Raw genomic sequence first — 24,447 nt, forward strand, 5'->3', positions numbered from 1 at the left:
TGGTGTCATTAACTCAGAGCATGCATGGTGTACATTGGAATTCAATAGTGCTGCTCATACCACATGCACAAGAGCTGCCCAGACTAGTACTGTAATTCAGATTTTTTTTTTTCACCATGTAGAAAAATTGAATTGTACCCCTTATTCAAGATTAAAAAGAACGAATGTGTGCATAAGAGTCTATTCACTCAGCTGAAAAAAGTTATTAAAGGTACATACTGTTGAACCATGCAGTGTGCTGGTAGGATGGCCAGGACTTGGTACCGTGTATAACAGCATGGTGTGCCACTCAAACTGAATAGCGATACTTGTACAATAATGTACCTGCATGACGAATAGAGCTCTGTACATTCAAACACATCTACCGTGGTACACAAGCACAATCATAAACTCAAACCACCTTCCCCACACACAAACACAATCATAAACTCAAAAACCACCTACCCACACATAGGCACGTAGCCTTCATTCCATTGTTCTCATTTCTTGATTTTGCAAGCAGTCCTGATTTTAGCAAATGTCAATTTTACAAGGCAATGCATGTACAGGTGTAGTTTGATACCTTCCCTCTCCTTCTCTTCTCTTTTTTTTTTTTTTTTTAATCTGCCAAAGTTATTACTACAGCATGACAGCTCAAGACCTAAAGTCCAGGGCCCCATTTCAAAAAAGATGTTAGGATGGCAACTCTTGCTGGAATTGCAACTTCCAATAGCAACAGCCAATCAGGAAGCTGGATTCTTGTCGGTACCTTGACAATTGCCATTCCAGCAAGAGTTGCTTTCATATGTATCAACTTCCTATGAAACGGGGTCCAGTTCCTTTCCAATCAGGAATTGAGTACGCTACTTGTAAAATGATTTCCAAGTGCCTACCTACAAGTCTGTCGATATATGCTTAGGAAATTATTTGCATAAGTTGGGGTGGTGAGGTACATTAAAAAAATAAAACAAAGAATACCATAGGTGTATAAAAATGATGTTTAATTTCCTACAAATTTATTTACAAGCTTATCAACATCAAGTCACTTCACAAAACTTTCTTCTTACTCCAGTTCACTGTCTTTGTACCATGTCCACTACTTAAAAACATTATTAAATCATATGTATGACAAGCTCATGAGACCAACAGCAAATCCATTATATACAAGATATACATAATGTGGTGTTCACAAGTCACTCACTTCCTGAAATAACTCAACACAAAAAGCACAGAAATGTCATCAAAAGGGGAAAAATACAGTAGATAGAGCTGTATCAAGTCATAAATACTCTGTGGGCGATGTTTATGTTACTGATGGCCAAAAAATGAACAGTCCACCAGTATCCTTACCACTTTAGGCAGACTTTGAGTACCACATAGATTTTCATGTTATGTCAAGCACTAAGTATACACTCCAAAGCAATTACACTGAGAAAGCAATTACACTGAATGCACTAGCTTCTTTTGTTGTTGTTGTTGTTGTTGTTGTTGTTGTGGGGGGGGGGGGGAGAGGGGGGTGTCAGAGTTGCTGGTGCAAGTCCATCAGGCATAACCCCATATCTTGTATGAACAGCCATATGTCTATCATCAGATAATTTGATTTAGAACAGTTCGCATAACACACCAGTCTACAGCATCTTTATAACATGAGAACTTCCTATGTGTAAAACATTTGTACACTAGTTACACAGCATTCCCCCAATGACTGCACAAAAGAACAGTGTTATCTTACTTTGCATTCTTGGATGAGTAATTCCATCACATTTTAAACATGACATACCTTGCAGCTGCTAAAAAAAAAAAGTTGGCAAACTAAGTTTAACCAACACCCAAATAAATACAAGGCTAGGGTTATAAATAAGATCAGTCATTCATTTCTTCTTCTTCTTTTTCAGATTCAACTAAAACGAAAAATGAGGGAAGATAGTTGTATTATTGGAAAATAAAAGATTGGTAAATGCACATTAAAGGTGATATGCCGTGGATTGTGAAGGCATGTACATGTACTACTGTCAAAAAGATGCTGACAGCTTTTCTTACTTGTGCCACCCTCTCTATCTACCAGAGGCAATAGCAGTACAGTATGTAGCTTAGTTTTGAAGCTTCAGACAAATGGAAATGCGTTTCCGACAAAGGCATGAACCACATACACTGTACTTGCATCACTGTCTGGTAGCACAGACAGTTTGTCACAATGCATCACCCACATGGACATAATATGGCTCAGTACATTCTGCAAGCTGGTGAAAACATTCTTTTTAAGTATTGCAAATCTAGATACTACCACGATAGGCACATTGCAAGTAATTTTCACCTGACAAAAGCTGCAAATGAACCATAAAAAAAAAATCATCAACTTGTTACACACATAAAATTGCCCTCGTTGATATTCAATGAAAGAGATGACTAGTTTGTATTTCTTTTTATGTAATATCAAAACAAATAAAGGTTTGACACTTTCTTCACTTGGTTTGCAAATGCACAGCTTGTATAGATCAATGCATTCAGAAACACGATTGTCTTATAAACAAATACCACTCAGGCTAGCCTCAAAAGCAAAGACCATACATGTCCCTTCATTTATATCGTGCTCTTTTCAATAATCGTGTCTTGTACTGTCACTGCTGTCTTCGGGTATCTCCTACTGAACAGTGCACTTAGACAGTACTGTAAGAGTGGATATTTTCGCGCGACTTATTTTTCGCGCTTGGACAGGTAAGAAGAGTTTGGCATGTTTTTAATTTCGTGGAATCAAGACATCACGCACAGGAACATATGGCAAGCAAAAATATTCCCATGCTTCTATTTTCGCACTAGTTTCTCGTTGCGCGAAATGCGCGAAAATTTCAACACCGCAAAAATTTTCACTTTTGCAGTATCAAGACACGTCACCACATATCAGTCTCTCATGACAGCAAAAAGAGTGATACTGTTCTAAAATTCTCATTTTGCATGAAATATTGCAAAGCCACAATATACTTGTTCTCACCGTAAGTTTTGAAACTCACCTGAAATGGTTTTGACTCAATGGGCAAAATATTCACACCCTATATTAGTCATTGTTACATTGAAAAGACGCAAGGTAATGGGCAACAACCCAATTGAATTGGCTGTATCCCTTGCCTGTTCTCATGGTGGTGTCAATATCATCAATGATCATCAACATGCCAGCCGCATACTAGCCACTTCCGATTTCTACCACATGCTTTGAGAGAGGAAGTGTAGATAACTGTCTTCTACCACATGATTTGAGAGAGGAAGTGTAGATAACTGTCTCATTAAGACAAGTTTCATTGCCAAGGCTTGAAGCTAAGACCAGCCTGAGAACCACTCAACCAACAGATCACATCACCACAGTCAAGTCTTGTTAATTTAGTACTACAATTTGATCTTGATTGGTTAATAAAGGGCAGGTAAAAATGTCTTTTTAAACAATTTTTGAGCTCAGACATTTAGAGAGCCTGTCAAGACATACGTGTATGTTAGTCCCAAGTCAAAGTGCATGCTTTCATACATATTAACCATAGAGTAGACAAAGCTATGAATGATGCATACAACAATCTTTTCCAAAATACTTACACTGATCCACATGAACATCAACCCGAGACTATTCTTGCATTTAAATAACTATCCCGGATATTTGATGGTGTGTACCAAAATCACAACTAACATTTCAATGGTAAAATCAAAAGATGCTATCAGTTGAACATACTGTGAGAAGGAAATAGAATTCTAGACCATCAGTACATTTTCAGTGATTTATGTCGGATACGAAAAGGATTTAATAAAATCAAGCCTTAATTGTAAAGATATGAACATATAGGACATTCGGTACAATTGGCTTATGTAGCTCTTGCTTCATAGCCATGAAGCCAGAAACTAGTTTTCCTATTAAAGCACGATCACTGCGTAATATGCATGGCTACTGCGAATGAAGACAAGCGTAAACATGCTTTCCACTTTAAAGGAGTCCTGAATAGCCTGTAGTAATGGAACGTTAGGATGCAAACTTTGGACACAAACTGATAAGGAGAACATAGTGTATTGACACCAACACTGTTTTCAGTTCTCTGCTTCCCACTGCAAGAACACCGCACCATTCATATTGACCTTCACATTCCATGGTACAGGTAATACTATGGCATCAGATTTTGCATGGTACTTTCCTGCAGCTTGAGAAGTGTACTTGTACTTGGCTTTATGCATACCATTTCACATACAAAAATCTAGACATTTTGACTACTTCAGTCATCATACATGAGCTTTACATGCTACCCCTTGCATGTATTCCAGCCATCATCCTCTCTTGTCAGTGACGGGTCAATCACCACCATCAGGATGCCTTTATGGAGGATCCTGTAACACAGAATCCCAATGAATCGAGGTGGATCAGTCGATAAGATGATAAAAGGTTGTCAGGTAACAAAGTAAGATGGATGACATCTTGTGCCGTCCAACGTCGCTAATAATCAGTCTCTGGCTGCTTCGCCTTGTGATGGCTTTATCTTTCTCTAGACAAACAACCTGTAGGATGCCTTCCTTTCCCGACATCCTCCTGACAGCTTCATGCTAGATAAGCCCTCTCATCTTCTTGTACTCATCAAGGTTGAGGGACCGCCTTGGTGCACCTTCACCGCCCCTGTCCGACAGGCTGGTATTGACTGCGATGGGACGGGATTCTGGGCAGCAGGGCAGAGGTGGGAACAGTGAACGTTTTCAGTGATGTCCTTATGTACTTACACAAACAAGTTAAGATTACTCCTCATTTGTTTTTGCAAAACAGTATGCCCACTGCTAAATACACCAATCACTGAAATCTACAGCATTGATGTCATTATCACTTTGAATGAGCAAAGTGGTTTGACTCCACTTTCTTTAATCGAAATTGTATTTCGGCTATATATCCACATAATTAGATTCAAAGCAGTTTTATTTTGCATATGTGTGCATATAATTTAATTCATTACTGCTTTCAAATGACAATTTAATTCATTTCTGCTTTCAATGTTTCTTTTTACTCTGATACATGCTTTATCTGAAAGTGATGAAGCGAGTCACTTTTGTTAAATGTAGGCAAGTGCCATTAATTGTAGCAGTGTTTCAATCAAATACAATCCACACATTTAATTATGAGTATAATGGATTACAATATTGTAGCTATAACAATGAGAAATATAGTTCATTTCAGAACTATGACAAACATTTTGCAACATATAACCACTCCAAAACGATCAACCGTGCTTGAGCATTATCAACAAATTAGTTATTCAAGATGTGACTCAAATTAAGTGAATACTTTCAGCTCTGATTTAACTGACCTGCAAGTGGGACATCCAGATCGATTTTGATGTCAAAGTCATGAGCTTGAAAGAGATCCTCGGAGACCTTCCGGTCCGTGACCTTTGCAGGAACAGCTTCCTGGGTCAGGGAAGCAATGATGTCTTCTTCCTGCAATTGAAATGAACATCACCATTGTTAAGTTTTGAATTTTTGTATTTAAAGTTCATATGGAAGCAGTCAGCCTGATCTCTTACACATATTGCATACAGTGTTAGCCAGGAGCTGATGTGACCAATGTGGCAGCACACATTATCAAAATAAACACCAAATCATATCATTGGTGGGCATGTCTTATCAAACTGTCACAAACCATAAGATATTTTTACAATTTTTCCACTTTCTGGTGCAATGGTTGTGATATAAACACATAAATGTCCAAAATCCAAAAATATTTCACACCGTATCTACCCTTCTATCTATTTCTCTAGGAGTTGAGGAGTTAGTCATTAGCTGGTTAATGATCATTTTAAACTTTCTTCTTCTCGGAAAATGCAAGAATTAAATCTTACAGCCCTCTTCTTGATCTCCTCCGCTTCTCGCTTTTTTCTTTCTTCATTCTCCTTTTTCATCCTCTCAGCTTCAAGCTTCCTCAGAATCTCCTCGGTGCTCTCCTCACGAGCCTGCACGAAAATATCATAATGTATCATTTTAATGACAAAACATATACCATGGACTCTGTGTATATGATGGCAAAGAATATGACTATCATAAAAAAAAAAAAAAAAAAAAAAAATCTTGAAAGATCTACAGATGAAGTAAAATCATCTCCATACTGGACCTAAAGTATGACACTACAATGCTAGAGTATGCATTCTCCATACTTAACATAGTAATCATTTGTTTTGTTAGGTAGGCAGCTTTCCAGGCTGGCCATATCTTGTCCTGATTGCTCCGAATACTATAGTATTTCACTTCGCAAACAGTGATCAAAGCTTAGGTAATAATACAGGAATGCACAGTTGTAAACTCCTGAATGTATATTTCATTCTCTGGAGGCAGTATCCGTATTTGCTTACATTGATAAGTTAAAATCACAGCATAACTTTAATTTCTTTTCTCAATCTTTTTCTGATTCATTAATTTACTGTCACCCTTTATATCTAAATTCATTGGATTGACCTCATGATCAAATATTGAGTAACATTTTACAAGTTACCACTGCATACTTAAATAATTGCTGGTAAAAATCCACACCTTTTGTTCTGTGAATAAAGACTACTACATTTAAAATAAGAGATATTTGGGTAAACAGAGGGCACAGTGTATGAATGATTCTAAGGTATTCTTTGACGTAATGCTACCTTGGTGACAAGCGTTGGTCGACAGTGCCTCCTAGTGAAAGGATCCGGTGGTGCATTCTCAATTTCTTTGATTTCTTCCTTCATGGCCAGCTCTGATTCAGTGATATTTCTGTTCCTATTCCTCTGGTTGATATACCTGTTTTAAAAGAACAAACAAACAAACACACCATGCCTACAATGTCAGAAATGCCACTATTTAAAAATTTCACCTGCTCAAATCAATCTGATCGAAATTTGGCTCAAATAGTTCATGAATTATTCAATACCACTGGATTTGATATCCACACAGTTGACAGCATATTTCTGTCCTAGCAAACATCAGGCTGAATTCTTTTTCAGCAATGCTCTATTTTTGCATTTTACCATGTTCACCTATAGCACAAGAGCATAACATGAAATTTGGATGAAATCTACAGCAAATAATCTTACACCTTTTTAGTGTATCACATCGATCCACAAAAAGTTATCAAGGACAAGGATACATACAACAGAGATAATGCACAATATCCTTATGTCACTATTACCTTTTGATTGAGAGAGAAAAAAAAAAGATACAGAGGACCCCCCATCATAACGAAGTCCTCGGGGACCGGCAGATTTCTTTTGTTATATTGAAATTTCGTTATAACCGAACAAATAAAAAATAAAGATACATAGAGTAGATAATGATGCGGCCTGAATATTTACTTCGTTGTAATCAGAATTTCGTTATAACCGTGTTCGTCATAACAGGAGTGCACTATAATGCTTTTTTCTGAGCCTCACCAATCGAAGAAATGGACATGAAAAGTAAATGAAAAGAATATATTGAGAAGGCGTATGTCCTGTCTCCTGCAAAAATTCTTCTACTTACGTGATGGCGTTAACCTCCTTGTTTCGGATGCGATCCAGCTCTTCTGCTCTCTCCTCTAGGTCAATCAACCTTTGTGAAAGTCCCCTTGCCCTATCCTCATCACCTTCCTCTAGAGCTTGGTCCTATTGGTTCACATGGTACAATGTGTGACTAGCTAATCATTCGGTCATGCTAATGTGACACAGATAGATACAAGCTGGCCTCTCCTCTATCACAGTTCATTTTTTACAACCTTATGTTTTGTTTTGTTTTTTCTAACCTATCAAACTTTTTTGTCTTTGTGACAGAGAAACCTCATACAGCTGTACTTATATTCTCTTTATAGGGGAAAGACACCCACATACTGTATACGCCATATATTTCGCGAGTCTAAATTTTCGCAAATCAGGAATTCCTGATGATTTCGTGAGTGGTTAAATTCGCGATAGTGGAGTCCTGTACTCAAGGGAGAAGTGTACACACGTATGTCACATTCACATCAGGATCAGAGTCAATATTTCCGCGTGTCTTTAATTTCGCGAATAGCACCTGACTCGCGAAATTCGCGAAAATAAAAACCTCGCGAAATATTCGACGTATACAGTATATACTTGGATTCAGTACAGTAAATGCAGAAATATTACTAGAACACATAAGTTTGTAGAAACTTGGACAATGCATTCAAAAGTTATGAATTAAAAAAAAAAACGAAAAATTATGAATTATGAAAATTGTAAGAATTTTTATTTGTTACAATAGCACAACAATATGAAGAAAATATGAGAATTCCACTTTAAGAAACACATTCCTTGCCCTTGTTATCAACATAGGTCAATGGTAATAATATCCCCTCTGCCTTCTAAAAGAGGTAAGCCAAGTGCTTTTATCATTATGCTGAATAGCACTGGCAAACACACATTGCATAATTCAGAGTGCATGCAGAGTAAGCAAGACTATACTGTCACATACACAAGAAAAGGTTAACTTCCAGTACTTCACACTGTACATACCCTGCTTTTCTTGAGTTCAGTCTTCTTCATAGCATAGTTCCGTGGGTTCTTCCTGAACCGTTCTTTCTCAAGAACAATCTATTGACAGTTGAACAGATGGAATAATCAATACACTTCCAGCACTAAATGTGACAAAACACTGCAAATATTGAATGACTATGACTTGGTTCACTAACGGTTGATTCAAACAAACATGCAATGTGACACACTGGTTATTGACTATTCAAAAGCAGATTGATGAGATTCACAAATTTCTCTTGACTCATAGGATCATCCTATATATTCTACTTAAAAAGGAAAACACCTTATGAAAAAAGTCTGTGTGTAGTGAATAATTCTCCTGCTTCTAAATATTCCTCCCCAACGAGCTGAAAATGCTTAATATCAATACCACAGCAGAAATATGAGCATTACAGCAAAATATGATTTTCGGAAGTCGCTACAATTACAAAACAAGGCAATTGCCAAATTGTGTCTCGCCCATTCGCGTACAAGGAATTAATATTTTTTTTAACTCCCCGAAGTTAATTGACCTGCTTATGACCTTTGACCTTGTGGTGACCTTCAACACCCTAAGGGACATTTACCATCCAAGTTTGGTCACAAACGGAAAAAGGGATCAAAAGTAATGAGCCATAATCGAAATGCGCCATAAAAACTTAACATTGGGCCCTAAAAATTTGTTGACCCCTTTCTGTGACCTTTGACCTTGTGATGACCTTTAACTCCCCAAGGGACATCTACCGTCCAAGTTTGGTCACAAACGGACATAGGGATCAAAAGTTATGAGCCACAATCAAAACGCGCCCTAAAAACATAACATTGGGCCCTAAAAGTTTGTTGACCCCTGTCTGTGACCTTTGACCTTGTGACGACCTTCACCTCCCCAAGGGACATCTTCCATCTAAGTTTGGTCACAAACGAACAAAGGGATCAAAAGTTATGAGCCATAAACGAAATGCGCCCTAAAAACTTAACATTGGGCCCTAAAAGTCCGTTGACCCCCGTCTGTAACCTTTAACCTTGTGGTTACCTTCAACTTCCCAAGAGACATCTACCATCACCAAAGTTTGATTGCCATTGTACAGTTTGTAGCAACATGTGCTGAGTTACGTGTGATAAGAGAGTCTTCCAAGTAAACTTTAATGCATGACCTCAAATGACCTTTGACCTTATCATGTGACCTCTTACAGCACCATAACATGAAGGTACCCCTAGTGCATCCATCACCCAAGTTTGATTGCCATTGTAGCAACATGTGTCGAGTTACGTGTGATAAGAGAGTCTTGCAAGTAAACTTTAACGTATGACCTCAAATGACCTTTGACCTTATCCTATGACCTCCAACAGCACCATAACATGAAGGTACCCCTAGTGCATCTATGACGCAAGTTAGGTTGTAATCCAAGCAACTTATGTGAAGTTATTTGCCAAAAGAGAGTCTTGCAGGTAAACTTTAACATAGAAAAGAGAGTCTTGCACATACTCTTTAATATATGACCTCAAATGACCTTTGACATCATCACATGACCTCCGACAACACCATAACATGAAGATACCCCTAGTGCTTCTATCACCCAAGTGTGGCTGCCATTGCTGTAACAGTTGCCAAGTTATGCATCATAAGAGAGTCTTGCAGGTAAACTTTAACATTTGTGACGGACGACGGACGACGGACGGACGACGGACGGACGACTGACGGACGACGGACAACGGACGGACGCCATTTGGATCCCTTAGTCTCGCCTTCACCTCCGGTGGGCGAGACAACAATCCACATCGTCATCACAGTCAATCCCTATGACAAGAAAACAGGTCACACTTCTGTATCTTTCTCCTCCCTCAGCCTCCAATACCCTGCTGATTAAAGATAAAGAGCAGAATGGCCACTATAAAATCTTTTCACTGTTCTGACAATGCTGTATACCTTCTCAATGTCTTCTTCCTTGTACTTGTAGTTCAATGCTTTCTTGATTGCTGCCTCCTTGGTTTCCACTTCATTTATTGTTGGCAGATCAAAGTCACCGTTAATCATCTAACATAGGCAAAGAATGAAGACATGTATACCTTTAAAAGTTCACAATTCACAGCCTGAATCACATCACAAGATTTATACATTTTAGTCGATATTCAGACAAATTCCAGTTTGAACTGAGACAATACGATGAGACACAATACTGAAACATATTTACAATCCATGATATGTTGTGCTGTAGGCAACAGATATATGACCACATTATCTATGCATTGATTCAAAATGAGAAAATGGAATATACACTTTTTTTCTAAATTCTTATGCAGCAACTAAGCATACAATGTCACCACATGTTCCAACAGCAGCATATAGACTATCTACCTTGTCATTGCAAACAGAACTGATTTGCATGCTATGACTTACATCTTCATGCCACTTCTGAAATTCAGTGTCGCTGAAGTCCTGGTTTGACACAAACTCCAAACGGAACACACGCTCCTGAGCAGCATATCTGCATTGAAACCAAAGCAGTTATAGCAACAGATGCAAAATCGTTTATCCTTTAGTATAAAATGTGCTGAAAGCTACTTAACCCTAACTAGGCCGGGCTATTCAGGTAGATGATAGAGCCGGGGGGGGGGCCTCCCAGGCCCCCCCTCCGGATCTCGGCCGTCGACTGCGCGATCGCGACGAAAATTGGCACGCGCATTGCCTATGATGTAATCTAAAGTACCATGAAGTTAATTTTTTCAAAAATTATCATTTACACTAAATTATGCTAATTTATGCATAATGATGCGTGAAATCAGACAATTTGGTATAAATCACTAAATAAAGCTCAAAACAGGCACATTTTTTGTGTAAATATTCTTTTCAGTGTCCTTAGCAAATGCAAGAGAAAAAAATTGCGCAATCAGAAAAAATTTCCTAAGTATTTTATTGTTTTTTGAATTTCTTATGTATTTCTTTGTTTTTTCGACTTTATGTTTTTCATTGTTTTTTCGATGAAATTTGTCCGTGACATTGTTCCGAACAAGAAAATGCGTTATTAATTGATTTTAATCAATATAACCCCAAAATAATCATGCTTTTATGAAATTTGTCTGTAAACACAGTTTGCATTGAAATTGTACACAAATTCACGTTTTTGAGCAATTTTTGGTCTGACATGCACGTGCATATTTATGCGCAACTTCGGAACCGCGCACCCGGGCATCGCAAATTTGGTGTCAAAAGATGCGGGAGACTCGAAAGAAAAAAGTCATGAACCGTCGCGGCGATAGCTTCTCGCGATAGCGATACATCGCGCAAAACGTCGAGGGGGGGGGGCCTCGGAGGCCCCCCCCCCCGGCCTAGTTAGGGTTAACCCTACAGTCTAATTTCACCGAGTCTCCATTTCCAATCTAACATCGAACTTTTCATATTCACAACTACACTGGACAGCAAAAGAAAGTACCCACTTCTGTCAAAGGCCGCACACAAAAATTCATCCCCTTGAAATAAACAATTTTTGTACAAAGGTATGCTGCAATATCCATTAGTAATCACATACCCAATAGCAAGTGATTACCAATTATTACAAAGGAAAAAATGATATGCACAGCATATTGGTCACTGAATCAAGTCACAAAATGTAACAGAATGAGCCTTACAAGTTTTATGCAAAAATCAGAGTCACATGACCAAAAAAAAAGCAGTCACAAACATCAATTTTCAATAATGTGTATGTCCTCCTCGTGCCTGGACACATTCCAGGCATCTCTGACGCATGCTGTGGACAAGCTGTCCGGCCTAGTCCTGGGGAAGTTCTGTCCATTCCTCCTGCAGAGCTTGGATCAATGTTGGTTGTTTGAAAATGTTGTCCATTCAGTGGCCATTTTTACGTGGTGGAAAGTGCTTTTGTGTGGGACTTTTGATTCAGTGACCAAGATGCTGTGCATGTCAATTTCTTCTTTGTTATGAAGACATTCACTTGCTTATGTGCATGAGATTAGTAAGGGGCATTGTCGTACACCTGTGTACGCAAATTGTTTATTTCTAAAGGGTGAATTTGTGTGTGTGGCCTTTGACAGAAGTGGGTACTTTCTTTTGCTGTCCAGTTTAAAAGAATAGAAAAGCTCTCTGAGTCCTTCATATTGGTCTTTTTGATGTTGGCCAATATACACTATTTGTAATATAACAAGGAAAAGTAGAAATTACGCGGTGCGTAATATATGTCCCCGCCGGAAGTAGCATTTTGTAGCAAAATGTGCAATATAGGTAAAAAATCAAGGTCAAAGGTCAAAGAAGTCAAAGGCCAAAATTCTGTGTAAAAGTTTTGAAGCCCTCACCTAGTGCCATCACATAAAGCAAACGGAATCAAAATCGGGTTAGAAATGGCGAAGGAGTAGCATTTTATAGCCAATGTACAATACAGGTCAAAAATCAAGGTCAAAGGTCAAAGAAGGCAAAGGTCAAAATTCTGTGTAGAAGTTTTGAAGCCCTCACCTAGTGCCATCACATAAAGAAACGGAATCGAAATCGGGTTAGAAATGGCGAAGGAGTAGCATTTTGTAGCAAATTGTACAATATAGGTCAAAAATCAAGGTCAAAGGTCAAAGAAGGCAAAGGACAAAATTCTGTGTAGGAGTTTTGAAGCCCTCACCTAGTGCCATCACATAAAGCAAACGGAATCGAAATCGGGTTAGAAATGGCGAAGGAGTAGCATGTTGTAGCAAAATGTACAATATAGGTCAAAAATCAAGGTCAAAGCTCAAAGAAGGCAAAGGTCAAAATTCTGTGTAGAAGTTTTGAAGCCCTCACCTAGTGCCATCACATAAAGCAAACTGAATCGAAATGGGTTAGAAATGGCGAAGGAGTAGCATTTTGTAGCAAAATGTACAATATAGGTCAAAAATCAAGGTCAAAGGTCAAAGAAGTCAAAGGTCAAAATTCTGTGTAGAAGTTTTGAAGCCCTCACCTAGTGCCATCATATAAAGCAAACGGAATCAAAATCGGGTTAGAAATGGCGAAGGAGTAGCATTTTGTAGCAAAATGTACAATATAGGTCAAAGGTCAAGGTCAAAGGTCACGACTGAAATTCTGTGTAGAAGTTTTAAAGCTCCCATGTAGTGCTATCATATAAAGCAAACAGAATCAAAATTGGCTCATAAATGACAGAGAAGTAGCAAATTGAAGATTTTGATCACACACGGACGCACACACGGACGCACGGACGGACACACGGACGGACGCACGGACGGACGGACACACACACGTACGGAGCCCGTTTCATAGTCCCCTGCTCGAACTCGTTCGGCGGGGACAACAATCTACAGAGAACTTCAATTTTAATTGTAAAAGCACTTGGAGAGCTCAGACCTCCATCAAGCATCTCATTTCCACCAAAATAGTGATTTCTAACAAAAAGAGAAAAAAATCTGGATCCGGATGGTGATCTGGATCACTACAAAAAATCTAACCACTTGTTCCTTGTGTCATTACCAACTTTTCCCCAAAATTTCATTTAAATCCATTCCCGACTCTTGAGTAATTATGTAAACAAACAAACAAATGGACAAACAAACCGAAACCGGAAAACATATAACTTCCTTGGCGGAGGAAATGAGATGGTTCGTGATCATCTTACTGTCACTAACGTGTAAAGTAGAGCGTGAGCACTGCTTTCATATCAGAAGATGCTGAGCAGACAAGCCACTGAAGGTCCTCTCAAGATGTCATCAACCAATGGCAACACAAAGTAGCAAACGATCTTACCTCAATTTGAAACCCTTGTTTGTCCGCGTCCCACCAATAACATAGATCTTTGCTGTCTCCACAACGTCTATGATCTCTGCAACCTAGAATAGCACACAGAACACGACATAGCCATGCAGTTATACTCTGTGCATGCTCTTGCTTAATACTTCGGACACTGATACAGATTGTGAAGTGGCCTTTCACCACTTCAATTCCACTCACTGTTCATCTGTTTAACACTTCATGATGTGTGCCTTGCTAGCTATTACTTGATCAGTGAGTTTAACTTTATAAAAGTTAACTACCATTCGGACTGTGTATCATATGTTAACACAGTGTGATTCTCAAGAGGCACAAATAATGCAGGGAAGTACTGTCCTTATCAACCAATGTTCATTTTTGCTAGTTACTTGCTGCAACATATAGAGTACATAAACTGTTTGGCAACTTTGGTTCATTCACCCTTGTTAAGACATTGTTTTACTTGTGACCTTGGAATTTGCAAGTAAGTGCTACTACAATTCGATATGTAATTTGTTAGAAATATTTTCTAAGGTGCTCTGATTAACTTGTTGCATGACTACGTAGATAGAGACATTTCCCTGCCACTGGCCAATACAATAGTCTCGCTAAAAGCTGCATTTATTGTAACTGTCAGATGTCTCCAGCTTACCCGGTAGACAGGCCTTCCTGCATTGTGCCCTATCCCAATCCGTACAAAACAGCCTACAACTGTGTTGTGGAAGAAGGGCATATGGACCCACCTGTTGAAAAGGGGAATTGTAATTAAAATGCAGGTTATGAGAGTAATGTGCATAACATGAGAGTTATCAAGAAGTACTGAGCACTGTTTGAAAATCCAATATATCTATATGCGTTGATCTAACCATGATGCAGGCATAACGTTAGAATGAAAGTGAAAAAGAAGGAAAAATCACAAATAGATGAATATAATAAGTTAAGAAGAAACTTCCCTTTAAGGTCCCTATAGGAAATAAGAACAAAATCCAGAATACAATGTTACAACTGTATATCTGTTTGAAAGAATATGGTTAAGAGGTTAGTTGTGCACAGGTATCTTCTTCCCTTTTTAGGGGGGTGGGGTGGAGGAGAAAGGTTCCACATGATCAAAGATTTCCAGTCTGAGTGGCAGAATGACAACAACATGGGCAACACTAAGGCCAACAGTGAGCCATACAAGAAATTTAGTCTCATACATGTCCAGTTGAGAGTCAAAAACATTGAATCACATTGTAAAAGGCTCTCACTTCTCTGCTTGAATGACTTAAATTGACTTGTTGGTATTCACAAACTTTTGTTAGACTTACTTTTCCAACTTGTTTCTTGAAAGTCTGATTCGGTTGAGTTCCTCCTTGGTTGAAACATACATTGTCATCTGCTCCACTTCTTCCCTGAAAGCAACCATATTGATATAGAAGAAAATCAGTACATATCATGCAATAACGACAAAAGCACTCAGAGAACACAGACCTCCGCCAAGCAGGTCATTTCCACACATACACACATATGCTAAAAATGGATTAATTTCCCAATTATGAATTTCCCAATGATAAAGAATCCTTTCTAATGTCTCAGTTGTCTTGCTGCACCTAAAGCACATCTCAAATATGCACAGCTTGAATTCCCTGTTTGCTGGCTCTTTTTCTCAATGATAAAAATTCTTTCAAAACAAACAAACAAAAAACAAACAAACAAACATATAAACAAACAAATCCTGGATCCAGACAGTGAATTGCATCACTACCAAAACTTATTCATCTGTTCCTTACATCATTATCAACTTTTCCTCCAAATATCATCCAAATCTGTTCATAACTTTTTGAAGTATTTTGTAAACAAACAGACAGACCGACAAACCAACAGCAACAAAAACATAACCTCCTTGGCTGAGGTAAATATATAAACACATTCCTTGAAAAGTTCAACTACAGAATGCTCCTACATTAGGTCTTGATTCATTAAAGCTGAGGTCAGTAATAAAAGAGAGCATACTCTTCTCTCTCTGATCCCGAGGCTTCGGACTCGGACGCCTCGCTCTGGTCGGTGGATCGCTGCTCCTCTTTCTCATCCTCTTGCTTCTCCTCTTCCTCATCATCCTCATCCTCATCGTCAGTATACACATCACTTGCCTTCAACAGCTCCTTCTTTGAGGGGGCATTCTCAACTGTCGAGGAAGGTCAAACAGATATCCAGCATTAACAACAAAACATTGTGGAATATTGCTATCTGCAAATTCAGGAACTGCTGATGGAGACAGCATTATCACAAACTTGAAGAGAGCATTCAATGAAACCCACAATGTTATTTACATGACAGTTTCATGATTAGCAACTGAAGAGTGCTCTTGGCAAATGAAATACATTTGTAGGTGTGCTGCTTACATATTTTCAAGCATCTATTTGACATATCTTTTCATATTACGGAGACACATTTCTCATAACACTTGCAGCACACTTGTACAAATCTAACTAGAAATGTCGCTATGGCGACTGATGCCTCCGCCTTAATGCATGATTCTCCCAATAGGCGTATAGTACAATGTCTTCACAATGTGTGATCCATGACATTTTCACATAACTGGCAAAATATTGAAATGACAGGTTTGTCAGAAATGTCTTGAACTGTGTTTGCCATAATTTTCTAAGAGTGCAGGTATACATATTTGGGGAATTTTGGGGAAGTTTATGCATTGAGTAATTTCAAAGGTATGAAGAAAGAGTGTGATAACGGTACAAAATATATATTTTTATTGGGGGGGGGGGCATTGAAACCTGGCCTTTGACCTTTAACCTTTGACCTTCAGGCTGGAAATTTCCTGGAGAATCTCCATTAGATAATGCATGTACTAAGTTTTGAAACTAATAATGCAAGCATTGCATATACTAGTATATGGGGGAAATAGTAAAATTTTGAGTTGACCTTGACCTTGACCCCTGACTATTGACCCATGACCCCTAAATTCCATAGAGAATCCCTGCCAGACAGTACATGCGTATGTACCAAGTTCCATGAAAATACATCGAACCATTTGCGAGAAAAGTGATATTGCAACATTTTCACCTAACCTTTGACCTCTTGACCTTTGACCTTATGACATGAAACTCTCATTGGAGAATCTTTATGCAGTAGTACATGTCCACACCAAGTTTCAAGAAAATACCTTCGGGCATTGCATAGATATGGGGAAAATTGCAACATTTGTAGAATTTGACCTTGACCTTTTGACCTTTGACCTCTTGCCAATGTCACTAAAATCTACTCAACTAATTGTCCCATCATACATCATCCTTGGACCAAGTTTGGTGAAAGCTGCTTCATCCAGTTTTGGGTTATCACGTAAACAGATAAATTTTAGGATTTGACCTTGATCTTTGACCTTTGACCTCTGTCTGATTTCACTGAAAAACTAATCAATTAATTGTCCCATCATACATCATCCTCCAACAAAGTTTGGTGAAATTTGCTCTATCCAGTCTTGAGTTATCGCGTAAACGGATAAAATTTCATGATTTGACCTTGACCTTTGACCTTTGACCTTTAGCCGATTTCACCAAAAATCTTATCAACTAATTGCCCCATCATACTTCATACTTGGACCAAGTTTGTTAAATTCCAGTAAATATTACTCAAGTTATCGCGTAAACGAAAGCGGACGGACGTACGGACGTACGGGCGGACGGACAACCTGAAAACATAATGCCTCCGGCACCACTTCGTGGCGGAGGCATAAAAATGCCAGTCAACTCATTTCTAAGTTGATGTTGATACAAGACATCGAAGAAATAGCAGAACACAGCTGTTGATCTTTTCCTTTTTCTGTGTGAGAAACACTGAGCGTCTTTATGATTTTACACATCTCATCAACGACAAACAAAAGTAACACAAAAGGAACATATCCAACACAAAGATTTTCCTACAACAGCTGTTATTTGAAATAAAACTTTTGAATACTACATTTTGTATCTTTGATTTACTTACCTGCCCTTATTATCATTATGTATTATATTCACTTTTTTTTTTGGATCATGTAATAACTTCCAAGACTCATTAGATTCTGGAGCCTACTCATTCAGAATGAAGATCAAGACATGATAAATAATCACCAGTTCTCTTTTTCTTCTCTCGCAGGGCTTTCAGGTCCTCCATGGCTCTTGCTTTCTTGTCATTCTTGGTCTCAATAGTTTGCCTTCTCTCCTTGCTACGGTTCTCTCTGGCTGACAGATTGAGGCTGTTTGCCTTTGCCATTTCTTCACGCTTTTTCTTTTTCCTCTCCTTCTTTTCTTTCTTCAGTTTCCTTTCAATCTCATGCCTGAAACATGAACAAAATGTTTTTGGTACAGTTGTACAGCTGAAGTATAACAGTTTATTTCATTTCCATGATACAGATACACTCTTACTTTTGAAAAAAAAAAAAGAGACACTTTTGCAATTCTCTCAATTTCTGTGAGGCCAATTCCAACTTGTCACAATTATCATCCCTTTTTCAACTTACAATAAATGCTCACTTTTATGTTCTCATTTTTGTGCTATTCTCTGTTACCTTCTAAATATACTGAATCATACACCCCACATCTATGTTACTTTTATACTCACAGCAATATTCTTTAGGTATGACTATAAAGAAGAACTACACTTGTCATTGATAGCATCAATTTCTTGTCGTAATTATGAAAGAAATCACCTTTATGCTGAAGAAAAAAAAAAGAAAAGGAAAATTAATCTGATAAGACAAGATATTCTAAATCAAAATATAAACAATGCAGCATACTGGACAAATCTTTACAAAGGTGTAACCACTGGAATGTTCACAATGCTCACAAGAGGTGCCTTATTAGGCAGGTACTCTATGTTGCTTTTATTCCAAAATATTACACAATTCACATCTTTCTCAATATTTTTTTTGTTTTTTTTTTTGTTTCATGACTCTATTCACGATATCAAAGTTGTCATGTGTCCCAACATTTCCTAAAGAGAAAGAGTGTAATTTCTCCACATTCAAAATAAAGAAAACAAATGTCTTGAAATCTTGGTATGAAGCAATCAAGACTTATTGAAATATTTCTATATCTGTTACTATCAGTTTATATCCCTATGAATGGACTTTTTCTCTGGACGTAAATTCTTCACCTAATCATTGTGAAAACAGCTTTACAGGTAGAAGGGACAAAAACAATTGATGAAAGAATACATAATAAACACGGGAATACAAAATTACACAGCCCGACTCACAAAATAGTCATTGAAGATAGCTGCCTCACCTTGTCTTGAGGGCATCTCTCTTTTCAGATCTGTTGTAGATGACCTGTTCTCTCTCCTTTTCTGTCATCTTCTCCAGCATAGCCCTATCCTCTTCATCTCCAATGAAGTTTTCATCGTAGCCATCAAAGAACTTTCCATCATCAGAACCAGAATCAGAATCATCGCTGTCAGAATCAGATACTTCACCTAGGTGTAGAAGGTATAATACAACATCAACAATTTTAAAGAACAGGAAATAATAATTTGACGTGAATTAAATCATACTATTGCACCATGTGCACTATGATGGATACTAACAACATTCTCACACAAAGGGAATACTAAATAAAAATGCATTTTGGATAAATACATACAACCTCCATGCATGAATGCAAAAGAATGTCCTCATATATCAGAAATAACATTATTACATGTATCACCATTTTAATCTCAAACTGCTGAAACACAGCCATGTACAATCTAAAATGGAACAAAATGGAAAACAGCACTTTGCTTCAGTGTCATCTTCCAAAGAATCCTGTTTTGGGGTGTACATGGCCACGTCTGAACAAGAACGAGGGCAAGAAACCCAGAATAAAGTTCTGAGTGCAGAGTGTTGACTGAGACAAACCAGTGGTTCTCAACAGATCAACAATTTTGATGAAGTACTTGCACTGACAAGTAGCAAAGCTTCCTTGTTTTATCACATATCCAATACATGTGCTGTGAGTCATAGAAAGCTACATGTATGCACAAAAAGGGCACATTGGTTCTCAAATGCAATCTTCTAAACATACTCCAAGCTACACTTTGCTCCAGTTTCCATTCAATTCAATGAAACAAGTCATGATATCAGTGAATAAACCATCATTGACTTACCCTCTTCAAGTGATGATTTGTCAGAATCACTAATGACTCCTGATCCATCTGATGCTGACCGTGCAACCTTCTTTTTAGGATTCTTTTTAATTCTTGATTTCTTTTTGTTACCACCTAGAGTCCACTGTTGAAGGAGAAAGTATAAACGGATTGTTCACATAAAGACACACACGGAAATAATACACAATATCAAAACAAGCTTCAACGGCAATGTAAGAAACTATATGGACTATGGGACAACTGCCACAAACATTGAAACAGATATTGATAGATCTATATGTACAACCACACAATGTTTGTGTCCTTTTTATGTTTCAATTGTTGATTCTTAGTGATGGATCAGAAAAATGCATTTAAATGGATACAGTACACATACAATGACATGTGTACAGAGTATTGTTTGTCACTGTAACACTCCCAACATAATCTCACAGACTGGTAGTTGTTTTAAACCTTCACAGGTCACAGTATTATGTCATCTGAACATGGAAAATATTCATGAATTGATATGTGGAGCATTATATCATGAAATCACATGATTCCACAAGGTAATAAAGACATGTGTGCATTCATAACCAAATTTACTCACATCATCATCACTCTCAGAAGTTTCTGATTCTGAATTACTCCTTTGGGATGTGGATTCTTTAGCTGGCTCAGGCTCCACCTTCTTCCTCTTTGCAAGTGTTTTCAGTTCCTAAAGAAAGGAAGAAGAGAATGATCCACACTTACCAAAGGGGTACATGTATGAAGGCTTACTGGAATACGGCACACATAGTCCTCACAATGAGTGATTTCCATCATGACGAACAGATTTTGATTGTCAAATACAAGACGAATAATATACAAACCTGCCAGCTTCAATAAAAGTTGTGATTACCGACAAAACATATTTTCTTTGGAAACAAAATAATTTGTCAACATTATATCATCTCTGTATTAACATAAACATCGACACTTTCATTGAACAGAAGAGAATCATATTACTGACAGATTCAGTCTACTTCTTCATGGAAATTGCACATCTTTCATCAAGAGAAAGAGAGAGAGAGAGAGAAAAAAAAAAAACACATGATTCTACCACCACAAATATACCTGCGATGTGCAAAATACACATCCAAGTATGGTTAGACCAGTTTTAGTGCTCAAGTACCCTTTTATGCTTGCTATGCATGCAAGGGTTTGCATGCACTGGTTCTTTATATACACTTGACTTGTTACTTGTTTGATCAGACAGGCAGGTAAATTCAAATCTATAATATGTGAGTGAATGGAAATAAACGATTCATGTGATAAAATCTTGTGATAAATCAATATCTTCTTCTAAATCCGAGGTAAAATGGGAATTTTTGAGCATTACTACTTTTTTTTTTTTTAAATTTCAGCCCACACAACGCTCTGTGACGCTAGTCTATGAAGTCCCACATGTATTGAATGTCATTACTCATTACAATACTAGACATTAGTAATAGTATGCTATGCAGAGATGCGAGCATTCGGAATTTACCATGTGTATGCAGGACTGCCAACTCTCACGCATTGAGTGTGAGACTCACACATTTTGCCCTTTTTGGTTCTTTCTCACACTAAAACTTTATTTCATTTGCATGCATTTCTATTGATCTCACTCATTTTGACTCCTAAATTATATAGCATTGGCCTATCATGGGAGTCTCACTCTCAACTATCCATTGTTGGCAGCCCTGGTGTTAACCCCGGGACGCTCCGTGTACACAGTTACACACTGTGGGAGCATCCTGAGTCAATAGAGTGCTATATCGGTAAGCTTGAAAAACATACACAGTCTGTCACAGATTTTTGCGCCTCCGTAAGTTTCGAATTTCACTAGAGAAAAACTTACTTTTATAGTATACATAAGATTCCTATCTAATTCCTACCATACGTTCACCTTGTTCTTGTTCACACTGGTCCAATGATCTTGAAAAAACATTTTTTTTTTACAGGTCCATCTCCTAGCTCCCCATCCCATTCACCATTTTCGAAATCAGTATGCAGTACACTGCGCACGTAAATATTCATGTGCTGGGCGGAGTCGCAATGCTTTTAGCCTTCTGACAAGGCCTGCGCGCGCGTACCCACCCAGAAAGCAACGCAATATACAGCGAGAGGGTTTGCCACAACAGTATGATACGGCCTTGCCATAAAGCTACAGCTGAACAGATGAATTGACGGCCAGCGCATGCGCACAAGTTTCAAATCCATTGACTGTATAAGATGTCGTTCTCCCAAGTTCCTTTCGACCGAGTCGTATTTAACTCATCAATTCGAGCAGAAATGGAATATTGGCAGGACCAAAAGTTGAACGCAGTCAGTCTTCAACATTATAACTTCACCTGTAAGTCTTCATATTACAGAATTTTTGCGATTTCATATTTATATTTAGGCGCTATACTTCGCCTGTCATGATCATATCTGCTACAATGCGCAGCCCCAACACTGCGTGTTGGGGCTGGTCGCAGTTACCCTGGTGTTAACTGCTCTGCGCTGAACAACTTGCTGAATGCGGGAGCTGTTGGAAATTTCAAGCTTCATCGGCGAAACTTGCAAGTTTCAACTTAAAATTTTTGTTTAGGGACGACTTCAACTGGACAACCCTATGGGAACGTATCCTTTTGTATATATGCATACCATTTGCAAAGGTAGGTGGTTGACTATTTCGTTACTTTTATTTTTCCTTCATTTAAAGCCACCTGAATGAACGAAAGTCTCCATACTCAGTCGCCACGTCTGCACTCAAGCATTGCCGCGCTGCCGCGCCTGGCGACACTCACGCCAGTAATCGCTTGCATTTCAGCATTCGCATGGGTCGTTTGACATCGCATTTAAATCCATGATTTTAGATATGATTATGATGCCTCGAACCGATTTTGCTCAAATTTCATGAGTAACTAGGAAACTTGTGAAGCTTTATGGACATAATCAAGCGAATTGCCGCAGTCCTTTCATTTTCGCGTTGCATTGCAAAAAAGCGTGGAGACTCCTTATAAGGGGTGCCCCGGGGGTTACTTATAAGGGGGACGGGGTTACTTATAAGGGGGACAGGTTACTTATAAGGAGGGGCCCCCCTTGTGAGTGGGTTTCCCGAACTGAACTTGCTGATTAGTGCCACTTTCAGGGCAGGGAAGTCTAAGTTAGGGTCTACATAATTTCTAAAAGGTTCTAGAGTCTAGACGCTCTGTTGTGACATCAGAATATATGGTTCTAGATAGTAGACAAGTCTGACTCTGCACGTACCTCTTCCGAATCAAGATCTGATTCATTATCCGAAGCAGAACTGTCTGAATTTATCACTGCGCGAGGCTTCTTTCGTTTTGACATGGCTGCACAACATGCACCACCGACACACCGCTAGCTGGGCACACTGTCACTGGCACGAAACTGAAAGCTCCGGCTCCCCCAAGGGTAGATTAGGCGTCAAAAACGAATGATGTGAAGATAGGACAAATCGGTCTCCACATAAGTTGCAGGCTAGATAGATGAAATTATTGTTGAAAGACTGACTTCGGTGGTTGCTTTTACCAGATCCCCCGCTATTGATGTCTTCGATCTGGAGGGATCCACTACACAGATGCTTACGTTTGTTACGTTACGTTCACTACACATGCACTACACACACTTGCACTACGAATTACAACTCGGCGACTACGTAGAGTTTCCTACACAAGAGCTATACGCTCGCTCGCGCGCTGCATTGCATTCACTTTATTCCTCTCGAAACGATCTCGGAATTATCGGAAGACTCGGCACGCGCGTACACGCACCGACGGACGGATCATAATCGCGGACGGGTCAGAACGAATTGTGTGCACGGCGGCCGCAGAATTTTGCCACTGAACTATCGAACGCACATGTCCTCCAAAAGACTGTAAAGATTGATTCCACTGGTCTTATGTGCTGCATCAAAAGGACTACCGTATGTTTTTGTTTGGGGGATGTCTGTTTGCTTTTTCTAATTAGTATACAATATAGACCTATCATCTTCCAATGAAATTTCAAATTCTTGAGTATGCTCTACAATATTGTACCTGTGTCTGTATTTATACAGGTTTGAGTTTTCTGAAATGATCCACAGGAAAGGAGGAAAGTTCAAGTTGTCATCGACAATTAAGTTTG

General features: G+C 38.6%; 1 protein-coding gene across 2 annotated transcripts; it reads right to left on the reverse strand.

Moving 5' to 3' along the window:
- Positions 1-959: 959 nt before the first annotated feature.
- Positions 960-23,923, reverse strand: LOC140233326 (RNA polymerase-associated protein RTF1 homolog). Of its 2 annotated transcripts, none has more exons than XM_072313446.1 (17): positions 23,569-23,923; positions 20,903-21,010; positions 20,314-20,437; positions 19,455-19,641; positions 18,300-18,505; positions 16,189-16,360; positions 15,504-15,587; positions 14,849-14,939; positions 14,194-14,276; positions 10,861-10,948; positions 10,390-10,497; positions 8,463-8,540; positions 7,474-7,595; positions 6,621-6,756; positions 5,829-5,939; positions 5,298-5,427; positions 960-4,658 (listed from the first exon to the last, which is right to left on the reverse strand). In XM_072313446.1, the coding sequence occupies exons 1-17, from the start codon at positions 23,650-23,652 to the stop codon at positions 4,549-4,551; spliced, it is 2,022 nt and encodes a 673-aa protein (XP_072169547.1). In that variant the 5' UTR covers positions 23,653-23,923; the 3' UTR covers positions 960-4,548. The 2 variants fall into 2 exon arrangements, with proteins under 2 accessions (XP_072169547.1, XP_072169539.1); XM_072313438.1 differs by having other exon boundaries at positions 10,819-10,948.
- Positions 23,924-24,447: the final 524 nt, after the last annotated feature.

This window comes from Diadema setosum, chromosome 1 (genome assembly GCF_964275005.1).
Source record: "Diadema setosum chromosome 1, eeDiaSeto1, whole genome shotgun sequence".
NCBI classification, from domain to species: Eukaryota; Metazoa; Echinodermata; class Echinoidea; order Diadematoida; family Diadematidae; genus Diadema; species Diadema setosum.